Raw genomic sequence first — 14,222 nt, forward strand, 5'->3', positions numbered from 1 at the left:
AAAACTTTCCATTTTGCTTTTAAATCTGCACCAGCTTTACACGGCTTTTTATACCAATACATGATACAATTACTGGAAACACTGCCACAGTAGACTTTGTTAGTCAACAAAAAGTGCACTTGTATTTACACAAGTTCATATGGGTGATGCAATCTTTACAATTTCTTGCAGGTTTGCAGAAAAATGATATTATTACTATTAAAATTATTTGGATATGTTTCAAATATTTTACATATTTCCAATTTTAAAACAACATTTTCAAAATGGAACTTTCAAAAGCATTCTGTTCTACTAGCTCTTAGTTCGATATCATCAATACCTGAGGATGTCTATTACATGTAGATGAAAATGTTCGTAGAAAGAATTTTTCTGTTTGGTTATGAACTGATGATGGTTTATTTGGTGAGTGTTATATAATTAAGAAAAATGATATTTTAATTTAAAGAGTAAACATTCTTACAGAATTATTTTAGGTGATGTTTGTGTGACTGCTACCTTAATTCTTAAAATCTGATAAATTTTATTTGAAAGGCTTTAATACAAATTAGACTTAAGCATAATTTAAAATATATGAAAATTACAGTAAATATTGAAAGACAGAAATTTAATCATAATATTAAGGGAAGTATTTAATAAATAGATTACATTTTTAAAAATTAATCTTATTTATTGGTAATTTTATGTTTTAATATGATTATAAGTTAAACTTATTTGAAAGCTTTTAAATAAACTTATTTAAGTACTTATGATTTGATGATAAAGATTATTATTATTTTAGGAACAAGTGATAATTTAGAAGCTGTATCAGAAGCTGCATCAAATCATTCTGTTGCTTCTTCACTTGATTTAGAAAATGAAAATGAAAATGATAATTTATCGGATATGGTGTCGGCAAATGTCAGGTAATAATAAACAATTACAATAAGTACTAATACTTTGTTTTGTAATGATGGGAAAGTTTGTAATTGGTGTACTGATGATAATTTGTCAAATAATATGAAATTAAATATAAATGTACTTAAAATGAATATATTTTAAATAATAATAATCTGAATAATCATTTTTCCCAAGAATGATTGTTTTTATTTTTACTTGATTTTCAAACTTATGAAAAATATTTTTTAAGACTTTTTTTAATCTTCTGTTAAAGTTTTAGTACAGCTTATCAGATTTTTTTAAACTGAAGTTTGAAATTCTAAATTTAAAATAAATGAATAAAATGATAATGATAAAGAATAAGGTAAGATAAATGAAAATCAAATTTTTTTTATTACAGTACAGTACTGTTTTTACTCTTAAAATCTGTTAACCTTAATTGACTTCAGAGAGTATTGATTTTAGAAATTACAAAGTTTTATGTAATGACAATGGTTGGCAATCTTCTGTAGACTTGCTATCAAGCTGTCTCATTTATCAACACCAGTGCTAGGTTTTATTTATTATAGGATTATGAATGGAAAAAATACGACAATGAATCGTGATCTTCTAATGTGTTACCATACTTAAGCATATTGAAGCATTTTCTGCATAAAAAAAGCAGAATAGTCACTGTTAGAAATGTATCCAGGAGCATTTTTCTTTTAACTTTTGTGACAGTTTAGTGAGCTAGGGATTTAGTGCAGTTAAATAGAAAAAACTATGTAAAACTAAGCAAAATAAGTAACTTTTTAAAAATAAAAAACTGTGATAAATAAACTTTGTGAGAGTAGTACACTTTTTGTAATATTTATTATTTTATAATCTATGTTTTACTTTGAATTCAAGGTACTGTACAGTAGAGCAATGATTATCCAAATTAATTCGGGACTGGGGTTGTTTGGAAAATAGATTTTTCGGATAACCGATTATGTACGAAAAAATATATTAACCTATCCCATGTTGAAATTTGTTCAAATCCTGGCACGTCCTTATGTGTCCTCTCATGGTCGTGCCAGTGCTGCCAGCTAAAACATGCACATCAACAAAAATAATATTGGAGTAGCCCAAGTCATAGCCAAAGATTGCAGTGTCACAGCACTAGCGGAAATTTAAATCTGCTGACTGGAAAGCTTTCGGTTAATTGATGATTTGGTCAATAGACATTTGGATAATTGATGCTATGCTTTACTGTATTTTTATTAGTATGCTGTACAGTACATTACAATGGAAACTAATACTTGTTTTTAATAAGTTAGATTTTTTTCCTTTTCTTATTTATTATTTTCCATATGTATTAAATTTCTTTGCCTTAACTTTTTTTATAATTGTACTACAATTACAGTTAATAATTTTACTTATATAATAAGGTTAATATTTAAAGTATTTACTTTATTCTTTCCGTACCGAATCCAAAAAAGTCCATAATCTAAGATTGTTCCAGTTTAATGATTTTGTATAATTGATGCTCTGCTGTAAATGATGGTGTGCATTGTTGTTAACTTTACTTCTTGTTATTTGCTTCTTTTGTATATATGTAGAATGCTTATAAAATTTTGAGTTACTAGACTGATTTTAAAATCAATAATATTATTTTGTAGTTTTTAATCACCAGGCCAATATTTTTTGTTTTTATACTTTTGGTTTTTATTAACTTGGAATCAATTTTGAAAGCTGGAATCAATGACAATGAAAAAAAAAATCATTCATATTTACTCTAGAATGAGATTTTAATTGAAATATATATGTTTTTGGCCATTTTTAGAAGCTTTCATCAGGTAATATAGCTGTTGTATAAATTGAATTTGTTTCAAAACCTTCAAAATGGAGTGTTTTGTATATTACATGACTCAGGTTAAAAAATTATGAATGATTAATACAACAGTAGAAGCAATTGAAACATATAAAGATTGAAACTATACTAAATATAGTTTCAATCTTTATATACAATGGGAGTATAAATAATGCAGGTTAAAATGAATGTGTTATAGACTTATAAAATAAAGAAATATAATATATATAACTATATAACTATGCTTGTGGTAGAGGAATGCTATCATTATTAATGCACTCTTCCTTGAGAGTAGTCTTATAAATTTTTTAGCTTTGATGGTTAAAGTTTATTATGGTCTCTACCACAAGTGTGATAATACGTATTATATTCCTGTATTTCATGAGTATGTAATGCATTCATTTTAATCTGTTACTTACGCACCCATGTTTTGAAATGTGTTTGATTTATGCAATGGCTATATTACATGATGAAGGCTTCTGAATAGGGATGAAAAAATTTTGTATTTATATTAAAAAACTTGTGCTTGAGTAAGTGTGAATGGTATATTCTGCTTTTGTTTTTAATATTTTTTCTACTTTACCATTGCTAATTCAGTTGTTAACAATCTGGCCTCTCAATTATTCACCATATTTCAATGTCATTGCCTATACACTTATGTCTCCACAAAAATATTAGTTTTCACGCATCCTGTTTTCCTGTTCACTCAGGTTTCATTTCTGTGTACAGTAATGTAGATTGTTATGAATAAAGAATAAACTTACAATTATTATATCACTGTATATAATTTCACAATAGAAAACAGTACATACAACTCTAAAAGAATCAGTACCAAAAACTCACAGATCACGTTGTTCATTGTTTTTAGGCCTATATATTCTTTTTAATCTGGCTCACTTGCTAATCTGATACTTCTTCATGCAAGAAATGGTTAAGATTAAGTTTTTTTGTATGATTTACTAAAGGCAATGCCGGCCAAATGATACAGAAAAGCCGTTCTATTTCTAATCAGGGTAAGAGAGAAGCTGATGTTCTTAATTAACTGTCGCAACAATGGAACCTTCCCTATGTCAATCTTCTGAATAAAGCTTTTGTATGGCTGTGAATCTCTTTTGCCTAAAGTAAGATTTTTGTGCCTTAGGAAGGCTATTCGATATACCAAGCACCTGATGTACAGCAACCTGAATCGACTCATCAATCTTCAGGAGGACTTATTTATGCAGGATTTTACTATCCTGAAGCAGGTGAACTCTAGAGTCATCGAACTAGAAGCAAGTGTCAAACGTAACTTGCAGCATAAATATGAAAAAAGCTCACTTGGATAAGCAAAATACAGAAACCGCATCCTAAACCTAAGTTCAACAACATTATAACATATTTTAATTTTTGAAGTTAGACTATTTACAAAAACATATTAATATTTTCAAGTCTATCATTAAATCTTTTTCACACAACCACAGAAGACACAGTTATATTGGTTAGAAGATAAAACTTTTTTAAAAGACAAATAATAAAAGGTAAAAATTCACAATGTTTAAAAATGATCAAATGCCAGCCTTTTATTGTAGGATCTGACTTTTTTACATTAAAAACTTAAGAATCTTCTCACCAACCATCAAGTCCTTTGCCAAATTTTATAACTGGTTCATCCGACTAGTGGTAGTTACGAGTAAATCATTTTCATTTGCAAATGAAAATGATTTAAATCCTATAATAAAAGGCTAAAGTTTGATCATTTTTAAACATTGTGAATTTTTACCTTTTATTATTTGTCTTTTAAAAAAGTTTTATCTTATAACTAATATAACTGTGTCTTCTGTGGTTGTGTGAAAAGGATTTAATGATAGACTCGAAAATATTAATATGTTTTTGTAAATAGTCTAACTTCAAAAATTAAAATATTGAAGAATATCCTGAGTTAACATTGTAACATTATAACACGTTGGGTCAACATCTCTCCTCCAGAATACTTCCACAAGACATTTGAATTTGGTCCTATGTTCGTACCTCAATCAGCTACACTGAATCCATTTTTGTTCATTCTGAATGTGGAAAAATACTGTCTAGAGGAAATAAGGAGCAGCCAGACACCCACAAGGACTATCTTCGATGGAAGGCGCTGATGGCAATTGAAAGTTACAAGCCTGAACCCAATGTACATAAGTTCTGGAATTATGTCAAATGCAGTAGGAAATGGCTCCAGTCCAACAACATCACAATGGTCAAATCTGATAAGAGCAAGGCTATAGTCATCATGCTAAGGGCAACCTATGCCAATATTTTGCACCAATATATAACTGACACTCAGTTTCAACACGCTGAGACCTCCTACACAATGAAGCTTCAGTCATGTCGGTAGATTCACACGCACTGACCTTGCCACAGTCTTAGTAGGCCTTCAACATTCAATAGTTAGCTCCCCTGATATCCCCCACCTATTTGCATTTGCCAAAACGCACAAACCTGGGCAACAATTAAGACCCATGATCGATAAAGCCAGATCCTCCTTGTTCTTGTTGGAGAAATGTATTCATTTACATTTCCCAGTGCTTGTTTTTAGTAGATAAAAGCAATATCACTCCAAACGAAGGTATGATGGATGCAAGAAAGACGTCTGAATGTCACCAGTTCCTTTTTTAGAAATTATTTGTAATTTTAATTGGATATATTTTTTGTGTTTTTTAAAAGGACTTTTTAAACTTCTGGCAACAAGTAGTCTACAAGGAAAGGTCTGTTGCCAAGAATGTGTATTGTCTGGAACACAGAAATAATAAATAGTGGTCCCTTTTGGGCAGACTGTCTTCAATTTTATTTAAAAATAATCTCCATCGCACGAAAATTTACAGGTATCCATCATTTGTTACAACACCATCTTGATGCATACAGCTTTACTGTCTCTTATTCCAATGAACTAGTCGCCAAACTCCAGAATATAAATTTAAATGGGAACAAATACTTTACTGTATTCGATTTTGTATCGATGTTGCCTTCCATTCTTTTGGAACAATGGTTTTGTGCACTAAGAGATTTCTTTCTCTCTACTACACCTGATGTCCAGAGATTTTCATTCCCAAATATTAGAACTTACGCATCTAATATGCTATTCTTTCTTTTTTTACTTTGATGTCAAACTTACATCCAAAAAAGGGGCGTATCAATGGGTAGCTCTATCTCGAGGGATTTGTGCGAACTTGTCTTACGAAAATTGGAAGAAAGAGTCTTAGTAAGCTTACAATCCAATATCCTTAGTTATACATTATATATATTAGTATATCTGAAGTACAGAGCTCCTGTTGGGATTCGGATTGCTCCCTTGTTTATTACGTACATCACCTCAGTGCAGGGTATTTACATTTATTCAAGTGTTGTGCAAATCATGGCTTCTAAAAAACAGAATGGTGGTGTCAATTGAAACAAAGAAGAAATTATCAGAAGGAGTGAAAGTTGACAAAAATTTCTTTGTCAAATGGGGAGAGGTTCAGGAGTTTACCAACACTCACTATCCAAACATAGCTGAGTGCAACAGGATCAATGATCCCTACAATGACACCCTTGCCCATCATTTTCGACAGGTGTTGGAGAGAGAAACAGACCACCTTGGACATGTTTTTCAAGGAGCCAGCTGCCAAAAAACAAAGGATGGAACAAGAGGAGTTGACCACTTTGGACATGTTTTTCAAGAAGCAAGCTGCCAAAAAACAAAGGATGGAACAAGAGGAGTTGACCCTGCAAGCTCCAGTAGCCTCTTCTGAATCTGACTCCGATTAAAAAACAATAAAAAGAGACCTGCTGCAATGTGTAAAAAGTCTGTATCTGTATGAATGTGTAAAGAAAGTGTTCCTCCACCTTCTCCTCACAACATCTGACTACTTGGCATAATTGGTGACTGCTCCATTTAAATTTTTTTTATGGTACAGTACGGTTATTTTATGCTGCGGAATGAATTATATGTTTTAACATGTATTTCTATGGAAAAATGCGTTTCGTATAACAGACTTTTTACTTAACGGACGTGCACCTGGAACGGATTAAGTACGTTATACAAGATACCACTGTATTTGTATATAGATCAGTTAACTTTTTTTGTTTTTATTTTGATTTTCATGTTATTGATGTATTATTTTATGTATTTTATTTCTTATGTTCTTTTAATTCTCCATCATTAGTTGTGTGTACATCTATACCTGATCATTGTGATTTCTTTGTGTACAACTGGTAATTATATATATTATATATATGTACAATAAAATAATGAATGTATAATAGAATCGCTAAGGATTTAAACTTGCGTTTAACTTATAGGAGAAAACAGAACATTTTCCAGTTCTAATCTAATGCAGACAATGTGACCGATGACAAGAAATCGCCAGGCATGTACAGCATTCCATTGCATGATGAATGTTTTAATACTTGTATAACATACATCGGATCCACATACAGATCACTTGAAGCTAGAATACAGGACCACAAATATGATGTGTCCAAGGGGAAATATAATACTGCACTAGCGCAGTATGCTACCGAACCCGGAGTTTCTCCTTGTTGGGATGAAGCTACTCTTTTACACAGAGCTTTTGACTGACATGACTTACATTTGTTGGAGGCTCTTGAAATCTATATAGCGGGCATAAAGGAAAATGGCATTAACTCCGACTATATTCTGGTTCCACAATCGTGGAAGTATTATTTACAATGCCACAAGCATAATGATAATTTTTTGCATACTTTATACGTTAAAACATTGGGTTAACTTTTACGTCATATATTGTATTATTAATAATTTATTTATTTATCTGTTGTAATATGTAACAATCTTTGTTTTGAACATTGTTTGAACATTTAAAAAATTGGAACATAGCTATGTTCAAAATCTAAGACTTTTCAAACTATAGAACTGTTTTTCGTATTTATGCATTTTTTCCTGAAGAGAGCCTCTGAAAGATGACCAAAACGTTTGGAACATTAAAGATTATATGCTGAAATTAGCATTTAGGTGTTAGTGTGTTGGTTAGTTAAAATTAGCAAGAATTTAGTGTATTTAAATATTGTAATACTTTTGAAAATATTACAAATTTCAGTTTATTACTTTGAGCAAGTATTTAAATTTTATGACAATGAAATGTTTTGTTTTGATTATTTTGAAAAGTACTAAAGACAAAAAAAAACAAGTCTTCAACTTTACAATACTATTTTAGATTTCTTAAATTATTTAATATTAACACATGATTTTATATTTCTGATATACAGTTTATAAGCAATTTAGAAAATGTTTTAGTTATGAGACTGACATTTAAAAAACTCATTTTTAATCATACAAATGTTGAACTGCTAAGTTTTAAAATATTTTCTCTCATTGATGTATTTCCACAATCTGTCTGCCTCTGATTTGGGAATTTTAAAAGACTTCATGAGTTGCAGTTTACAGAAGTTACCAGTTAAGAAGTCTTTCAAAATTTTTTGTACATCTGCAAAGTAGCTCCTTTTTTGGCTAATGTTTTCATTTTGAAGAGAATCAAAAATTGCTCAACACCAACTTTTGTCACCTCTAACATGTCAGTTATTTTTGACTCATTCACAAAATTTTTTGTTCAGGTTTCATCACTATTGTTTAGGTTTCACTCTTGGTGAGTGGAAGGATTTCTTGAGAACTTTGACATGTGTGTGAGATTTAGTATGGACCTTTGGCTTAAACTTTGACATTACAGAATAATGTAATGAGTTTGGGTCACATGTGGCAAACCATTTCTTTTTCAAAGTAAAATCTGGAATTTATTTAACTACTCCTGTGTGGTTTTTTGCACTGTGAGCCTGATCCAAATCTTGCCAAAAAGCCCAGTTTTAGTTTTTGAACATAATTCTGTTCAATGGTTCTACCAATACTTGGAAAATTTATCTTTGGCACTCATTCTAACACCTGTTGATACAAAACAAAGTTTTGTTTTTTCTTGCCAATCAATACCTGCCCAGACCATTACACTTCTAGAATGGGGAATTCCCCTTTGAGACTTCCCAGACATACAGATGAAAATTTTTCATCAATCTGGTATAGACATGACCATTTCTGCTTGTTAAATTTTTTCATCTGTGAAGAGAATATTTTTAACAACCTCATATTTGTATCTCTACAAAAGGCAGTGTGGTGATTTTGTGTCGAGGTGTAATGGGTTCTGTGAACAGACTGACACAAAATAAATGAATCAAGTTAATTTAAACAAAAGTATGATTTCCTTTTATTCTCGTCAGAAAGAACAGAAACAGATTCTTTATGGATCCCAACATTACAAAGTTAAACTCTTGTACAGGCGTTCTGTCTTTAAGTACAAAAGGTAAACATGTGCAAGACGGAGCCTGACAATCAGATGTGTGTAAGTCTTAAAACTAAAACTTATTCTACTTATAACTAGAGGAAAGTGTAGTGCTCTGCCACTTATTGTTTGTTGTTAGTAATGTATGTGAATATTATTTGTATAGTTAATGTCCTTTGTACTTAGCGTAAGTTTTATTTTGTCACATTGTATCGGGTTTTCTTTGTGTTTGTCGTCCATTTGGATACGTGTCCTTTTTACTCTCTACCTCCCTCCTTTGTGTGAAACTGGACCTTTTGATTGGCTACCGAAGAGGTCAGGTGAGATCAGCAAACCAGAGATACAAATAGCAGGTCCATGTGTGAGAGAGCACCTTTTTTTCTTCCTTGAAGGAGTTCCGTTCGTGAAAGGTTTGGATCAGCACCATCGAGAAAGGCCGAAACCTATCAGAGTTAGAAGGGAGATTCGTTTCGAACATCAAGGGAAGGAGATAGAATCCAAATTCATCCATGGTGTACATGGAAGGAATTGTGTGGACAGTACAATTAAGGAAGCTAGAGTACCCAAGGTATCGACGGAAGCGAAGATTTCCCCACTAATAATAGATGTTGGTCCGATGCCCGATCGTTTAAGTGCCGGATTCCTAGTGAGTAGACTTTTCTGAGAATTCTTCACGTGTTATTGTAAACGAGTACGAACTTTGTTACGCTACGTGAAAGAGGGAGGAGAGTGAAGGGACTAAGAATATTGTATTCGGGACACATGATTGTGTAAATGAATTTTTGTTGAGATTTTATATGAGCCCTCAGTTGCTGAACGCGAAACCCGTATTAAATAAAGAGGTATTTTGTAAGCCAACTATTTGTTTGTGTTAGCTTGATAGACCTCGGTCTAGCATCAAAAGGAACAAGAATAGATAGATGCAGGTGGAAATAGAAGAAGAGTGAAATACCCGCGATTTACTTTTCTTTGCATATATACTTGGATGGAACATCACTATTGAGTTTGTCTTGATTTTTTTTGTTGTAAACTTTCCGTCTTCTCGGTGAACCTCTTGTCCTTCAGTGACACTCTCTTTTACTCAAGCACGTTAGCCTAGAAGGTATTCCTTTTTACTAAAGTTCAACCCTTTTTTGGCTCGTAATATCTTCTCTTTTGCTTCTGCTGTGATCTTCCTTACACCCTTTCTCTCCCTCGTCCAGGCACAAAGTGAGTCTCTTTCCTTCCCACAAGACCTCCGGGGTCTTACTCTTCTATTGTTCTCATTGTTTATTTCTTCGAAACGGTAATCCCACCCAAAGGGTAAACGGAGTGGAAGGGAAATTTTTAGAGAATAGATAAGACAAAGAACAAAGGAATTGCTAAGGCTAACTTATATTACAATGATGAATTGGCCTTTTTTTTCTTGTTTGAATCTGCATCAACATATGGTAGGTACCACATTTTAAAGCCTTAAGCTTGTGGTCTTCTTAATGACCTGTCTTTGGCCTTGAGTTTGAGGTGCTAGATGAATGGTTTGTCTTAAGACATTTATTTGTAAGATCAGCTTCATTTGGCATCATCAAGGATTTCTTTTTATTTGACTCTTCAAAGTGTTAAAGATTTCCCAATTTTTTTTATATCTTAAATGACCACATCTCAGTTTGTCCTCTTTACTGTTAGTTCTGTTGTACTGTACTGTACTGTACTGTACAGTGCCTCTTAATGGTATATTATACCAAGTTTCTTATAACATTCCCAGGTTGTGTGGGTGAGAAATTTCATAAGTGTACTTGATTGCTTGTTGTTGTTATTTTAATTGTTAGCAGTAAGCATAAGATTGCTTGAAAGAACATATCATACAGAAACACACAATGGAGATAGCTATATGGACTTTAACCAAAATGCATATCCTCTAGAATTAAAATGTCCATAAAATAGAGAACTAATGAGAGATATACACAAATGTCATTTATTTGTCCTTTTTGTTTTACATCAATCTGACTATAAAAACATTTAAAAATTTAAGTTATAGTTAACAATATACATAAAGTTATATTGTAAATAATCTATAAAAAATTTTAATAAAAAGGATCCATTTACCAAAAACATATTCATTATAAAAGGGAAAGCTTGATAAAATTCTCGTAAAACAATAAAAATTAAAAGTTGATATAGGGAAACTAAAAGTAATACCATTATATGAAGGAGGAATGAAAAAAATTATTTTTTTTCATTCCTCCTATTAAACACGATTCTTATAAAAATTTAAGAAGAAATTGACACAATGAGACCTCAAATATAGCTGACAAAGAAGACATCATTTATGTTGCTGAATAATCAATTTAAACAAAATAATAGAAAGGTTGCGGCCGTCGTATCCAGCCCAAAACGTGTACGGCGGACGATTGAGCACCACCATCCGGCAATTCTATGCGGTTGATAATGGCGTTTGCTACGTCTAGCAAGGCAAGTAGACAATCGGCTTAAACGTCTTCATTTTTTTGTGTTTGGAGTTAAAATTATGATTTATTTTATTAAAATAATGATTATTTAAGAAGTTGTGAATAATAATGTAAAGAAACAGATGATTTTAATCCAGAAATTATTTAATTATTCAGTTTTTTAGTAAGTGATGTAGAATTTACACATATTTGCTTTCATAATAGCTTATCTTAAGGTAGGTTTGTTCTTCAACGGTATCTTTTACCATCAACAGCGTAATACGTTTTGTAAATTTTTAAAAAATTAATTTTTTGAGCTGTCAAATTTACACAAGTCACTACTTCCCTCGACAAAAGTATGAGTTAGTTCTATCATACGGTAGGAGACACCACACTAATTAAAAATAATTATTTAGTGTTACTAAACATGCTATAAATACTTTAAAATAGTTTAATTTGTTTATTTACCTTTGCTGGTAACACTCGATGATGTTAAATATATCGCCATTTTTTCCGCCATTGTAAAAAATAGATTATTTTAATTCAGAAATTATTTAATATTTTTCAATGTGATGTGAAGTGACCACAGAAACTCTAAGGCTGTGTTAATTTTTCCTTTTTTTTTTTTTTTTTTAATTTTTGCACAGTAAGCATTTAATTAAAATTATATTTGTAGTTTACTGATGAGGTATTACTCTTAATGGATGAGAATGAACAGGGCCAGATGCAATAGGTGTGAGGCCTGATTGAATTTTTTTGCAGGGCCCCTCAAACTTTAAATAACAAAATTAATTAACAGTTACTTTACATATTGAAATATAGATTTTAAATATTTATTTAAAAGAAAATCCAAAATCTAATTATAAAAATCAAAAGTCATGAACAATAAGATAGACAAATTTCTACATTAAAAAACTTGTACGAAATATAAATACAGTAGAGCCTTGATTATCCGACCCCCGATTAACCGACACCTCGGTTAACCGACTGTTCTAGTCGGCAAATTTCAAATGTCTGCTAGTGATGTGGCGCTACAATATTTGGCTATGTCTTGGCTTCTTTAATATTATTTTTACGTGTTTTAGCTGGCAACACTAATTCGACCATGAAAGGGAGCCAGTATTTAAATGAGGCTTAATTTTCTAATTTTTAACGATACAATAGCGACGATTATTATTTTAAAAAATTTTTGTTAGGCTTAACATCGATGTAAATTCAACGCGAAGTAGGTTAATAGCGATATACTAATTACATGGGATATAATAATAATATACTACACAAATAATGGATTTTTTCATACTTTTTGGTTATCCGACTTTTCAATTATCCGACCAACCCCAGTCCCCAATTGAGTTGGATAATCGAGGCTCTACTGTACAACTACGTTTTATTGAATATAAACCTATAAAGAGATGTTTTATATGTTCCAAAGTTTTTGTTCTGTAAAATCTTTTAAAATAGTATCAAAATCCAACTGGCTTGCTTCTTGACTCTCAATCGACATGATCGCTAAACTGTTTAATCTATTCTGTAATTTGAAACTATTTTTAAATATATAAATTTTGATGTCCTGTGGGGGCCCCTTCAAGCGCGGGGCCTGATTAGCGCAAATCGCTCCAATCGCCTCAAATCCGGCTTTGAGAATGAAAGTGATGAAGAAGTCGTTTTATTACATCATATCACTAAAGCTATATCAGTGACAAAAGTAAGAATGAATTTAAATGAAATGACAGATTCTGATTATTTGTTTTATTTTCGGTAAGTGATATACACTATTTATAAAGTAAAGTAAATACTTAAAAAAAGGGATAATACGTATAAAATTTTATAATTTTAACAGATTTTCAAGAGATGATTTGTTTCACCTTCATTCTGCTTTATGCCTTTAATCTGTAATTATTTCTGAAAATGGATCATGCTCACTTGGAATTGGTGCATTATGTATTTTTTTACGAAGATTAGTTTATCCTAATAGACTTTATGATATTTCTGTTTTGTTGGGGAGAACAAAAAACACAAACATACATGAAACACTAAATATAATTTACAATAGTTATTCCAAATTGTTATTGAATATTGACGAAATAAAACTAACAAGAGAAAAATTAAAATTGTTCAGCCAAGCAATAGCAGCAAAAGATGCAACTTTTGACAAAAATGTTCAGGGTTCATATATGGAACGGCACGTCCTATTTGTCGACCAACAACATATCAAAGTTGATATTTAGTGGCCATAAACGTATACTTTGTTTGAAATTTCAATCAGTAGTTACACCTGATGGTATGATTGCTAATTTATTTGGAGTATTAGAAGGAAGACGTCGTGACAGTGGAATGTTAAGAGAATCTAATTTGTTATAGCAGTTGGCTGCGATTCCTTGTTCTGAGAAAGGGACCCAATTTGTTTTATATGAAGATTCTGGTTATACATTGCGTCAATACCTCATTATGCCATTCCGAGGTGCTAGCTTAACATCCGAGCAACAAGTATTTAATTCCAGGATGAGTTCAGTAAGGGAGTGTGTGGAATGGGTATTTGGGAAAATAATTCAAATATTTGCTTTTCTAGATTTAAAAAAAATTTTGAAATTGTTTCTTCAGCCTGTTGATAAACTGTATATTGTTGGTGCACTACTTACAAACTGTCACACATGCTTATACGCTAGTGCAACATCAGATTATTTTAATTGTTTACCTCCCAAATTGAACAAATACTTAGAATGTAATCAATAAATAAAGAATTTTTTCAATTTAAAAAAATTTTTATTCTCTTTTCCTTCTAGCAAT

The 14,222-nt window shown here is 31.3% G+C and overlaps 1 protein-coding gene across 1 annotated transcript in view; it reads left to right on the forward strand.

Moving 5' to 3' along the window:
* Positions 1 to 14,222, forward strand: part of LOC111620329 (receptor-mediated endocytosis protein 6 homolog) — an 82,640-nt gene that overhangs the window by 43,632 nt on the left and 24,786 nt on the right. The window contains exon 5 of the mRNA XM_023362246.1: positions 779 to 902. Coding sequence (XP_023218014.1) covers positions 779 to 902 — 124 coding nt within the window. The remainder of the gene's footprint in view (positions 1 to 778; positions 903 to 14,222) is intronic.

Source organism: Centruroides sculpturatus, unplaced genomic scaffold (assembly GCF_000671375.1).
Source record: "Centruroides sculpturatus isolate CEXI.00-Female unplaced genomic scaffold, Cexi_2.0 scaffold32, whole genome shotgun sequence".
NCBI lineage: Eukaryota > Metazoa > Arthropoda > Arachnida > Scorpiones > Buthidae > Centruroides > Centruroides sculpturatus.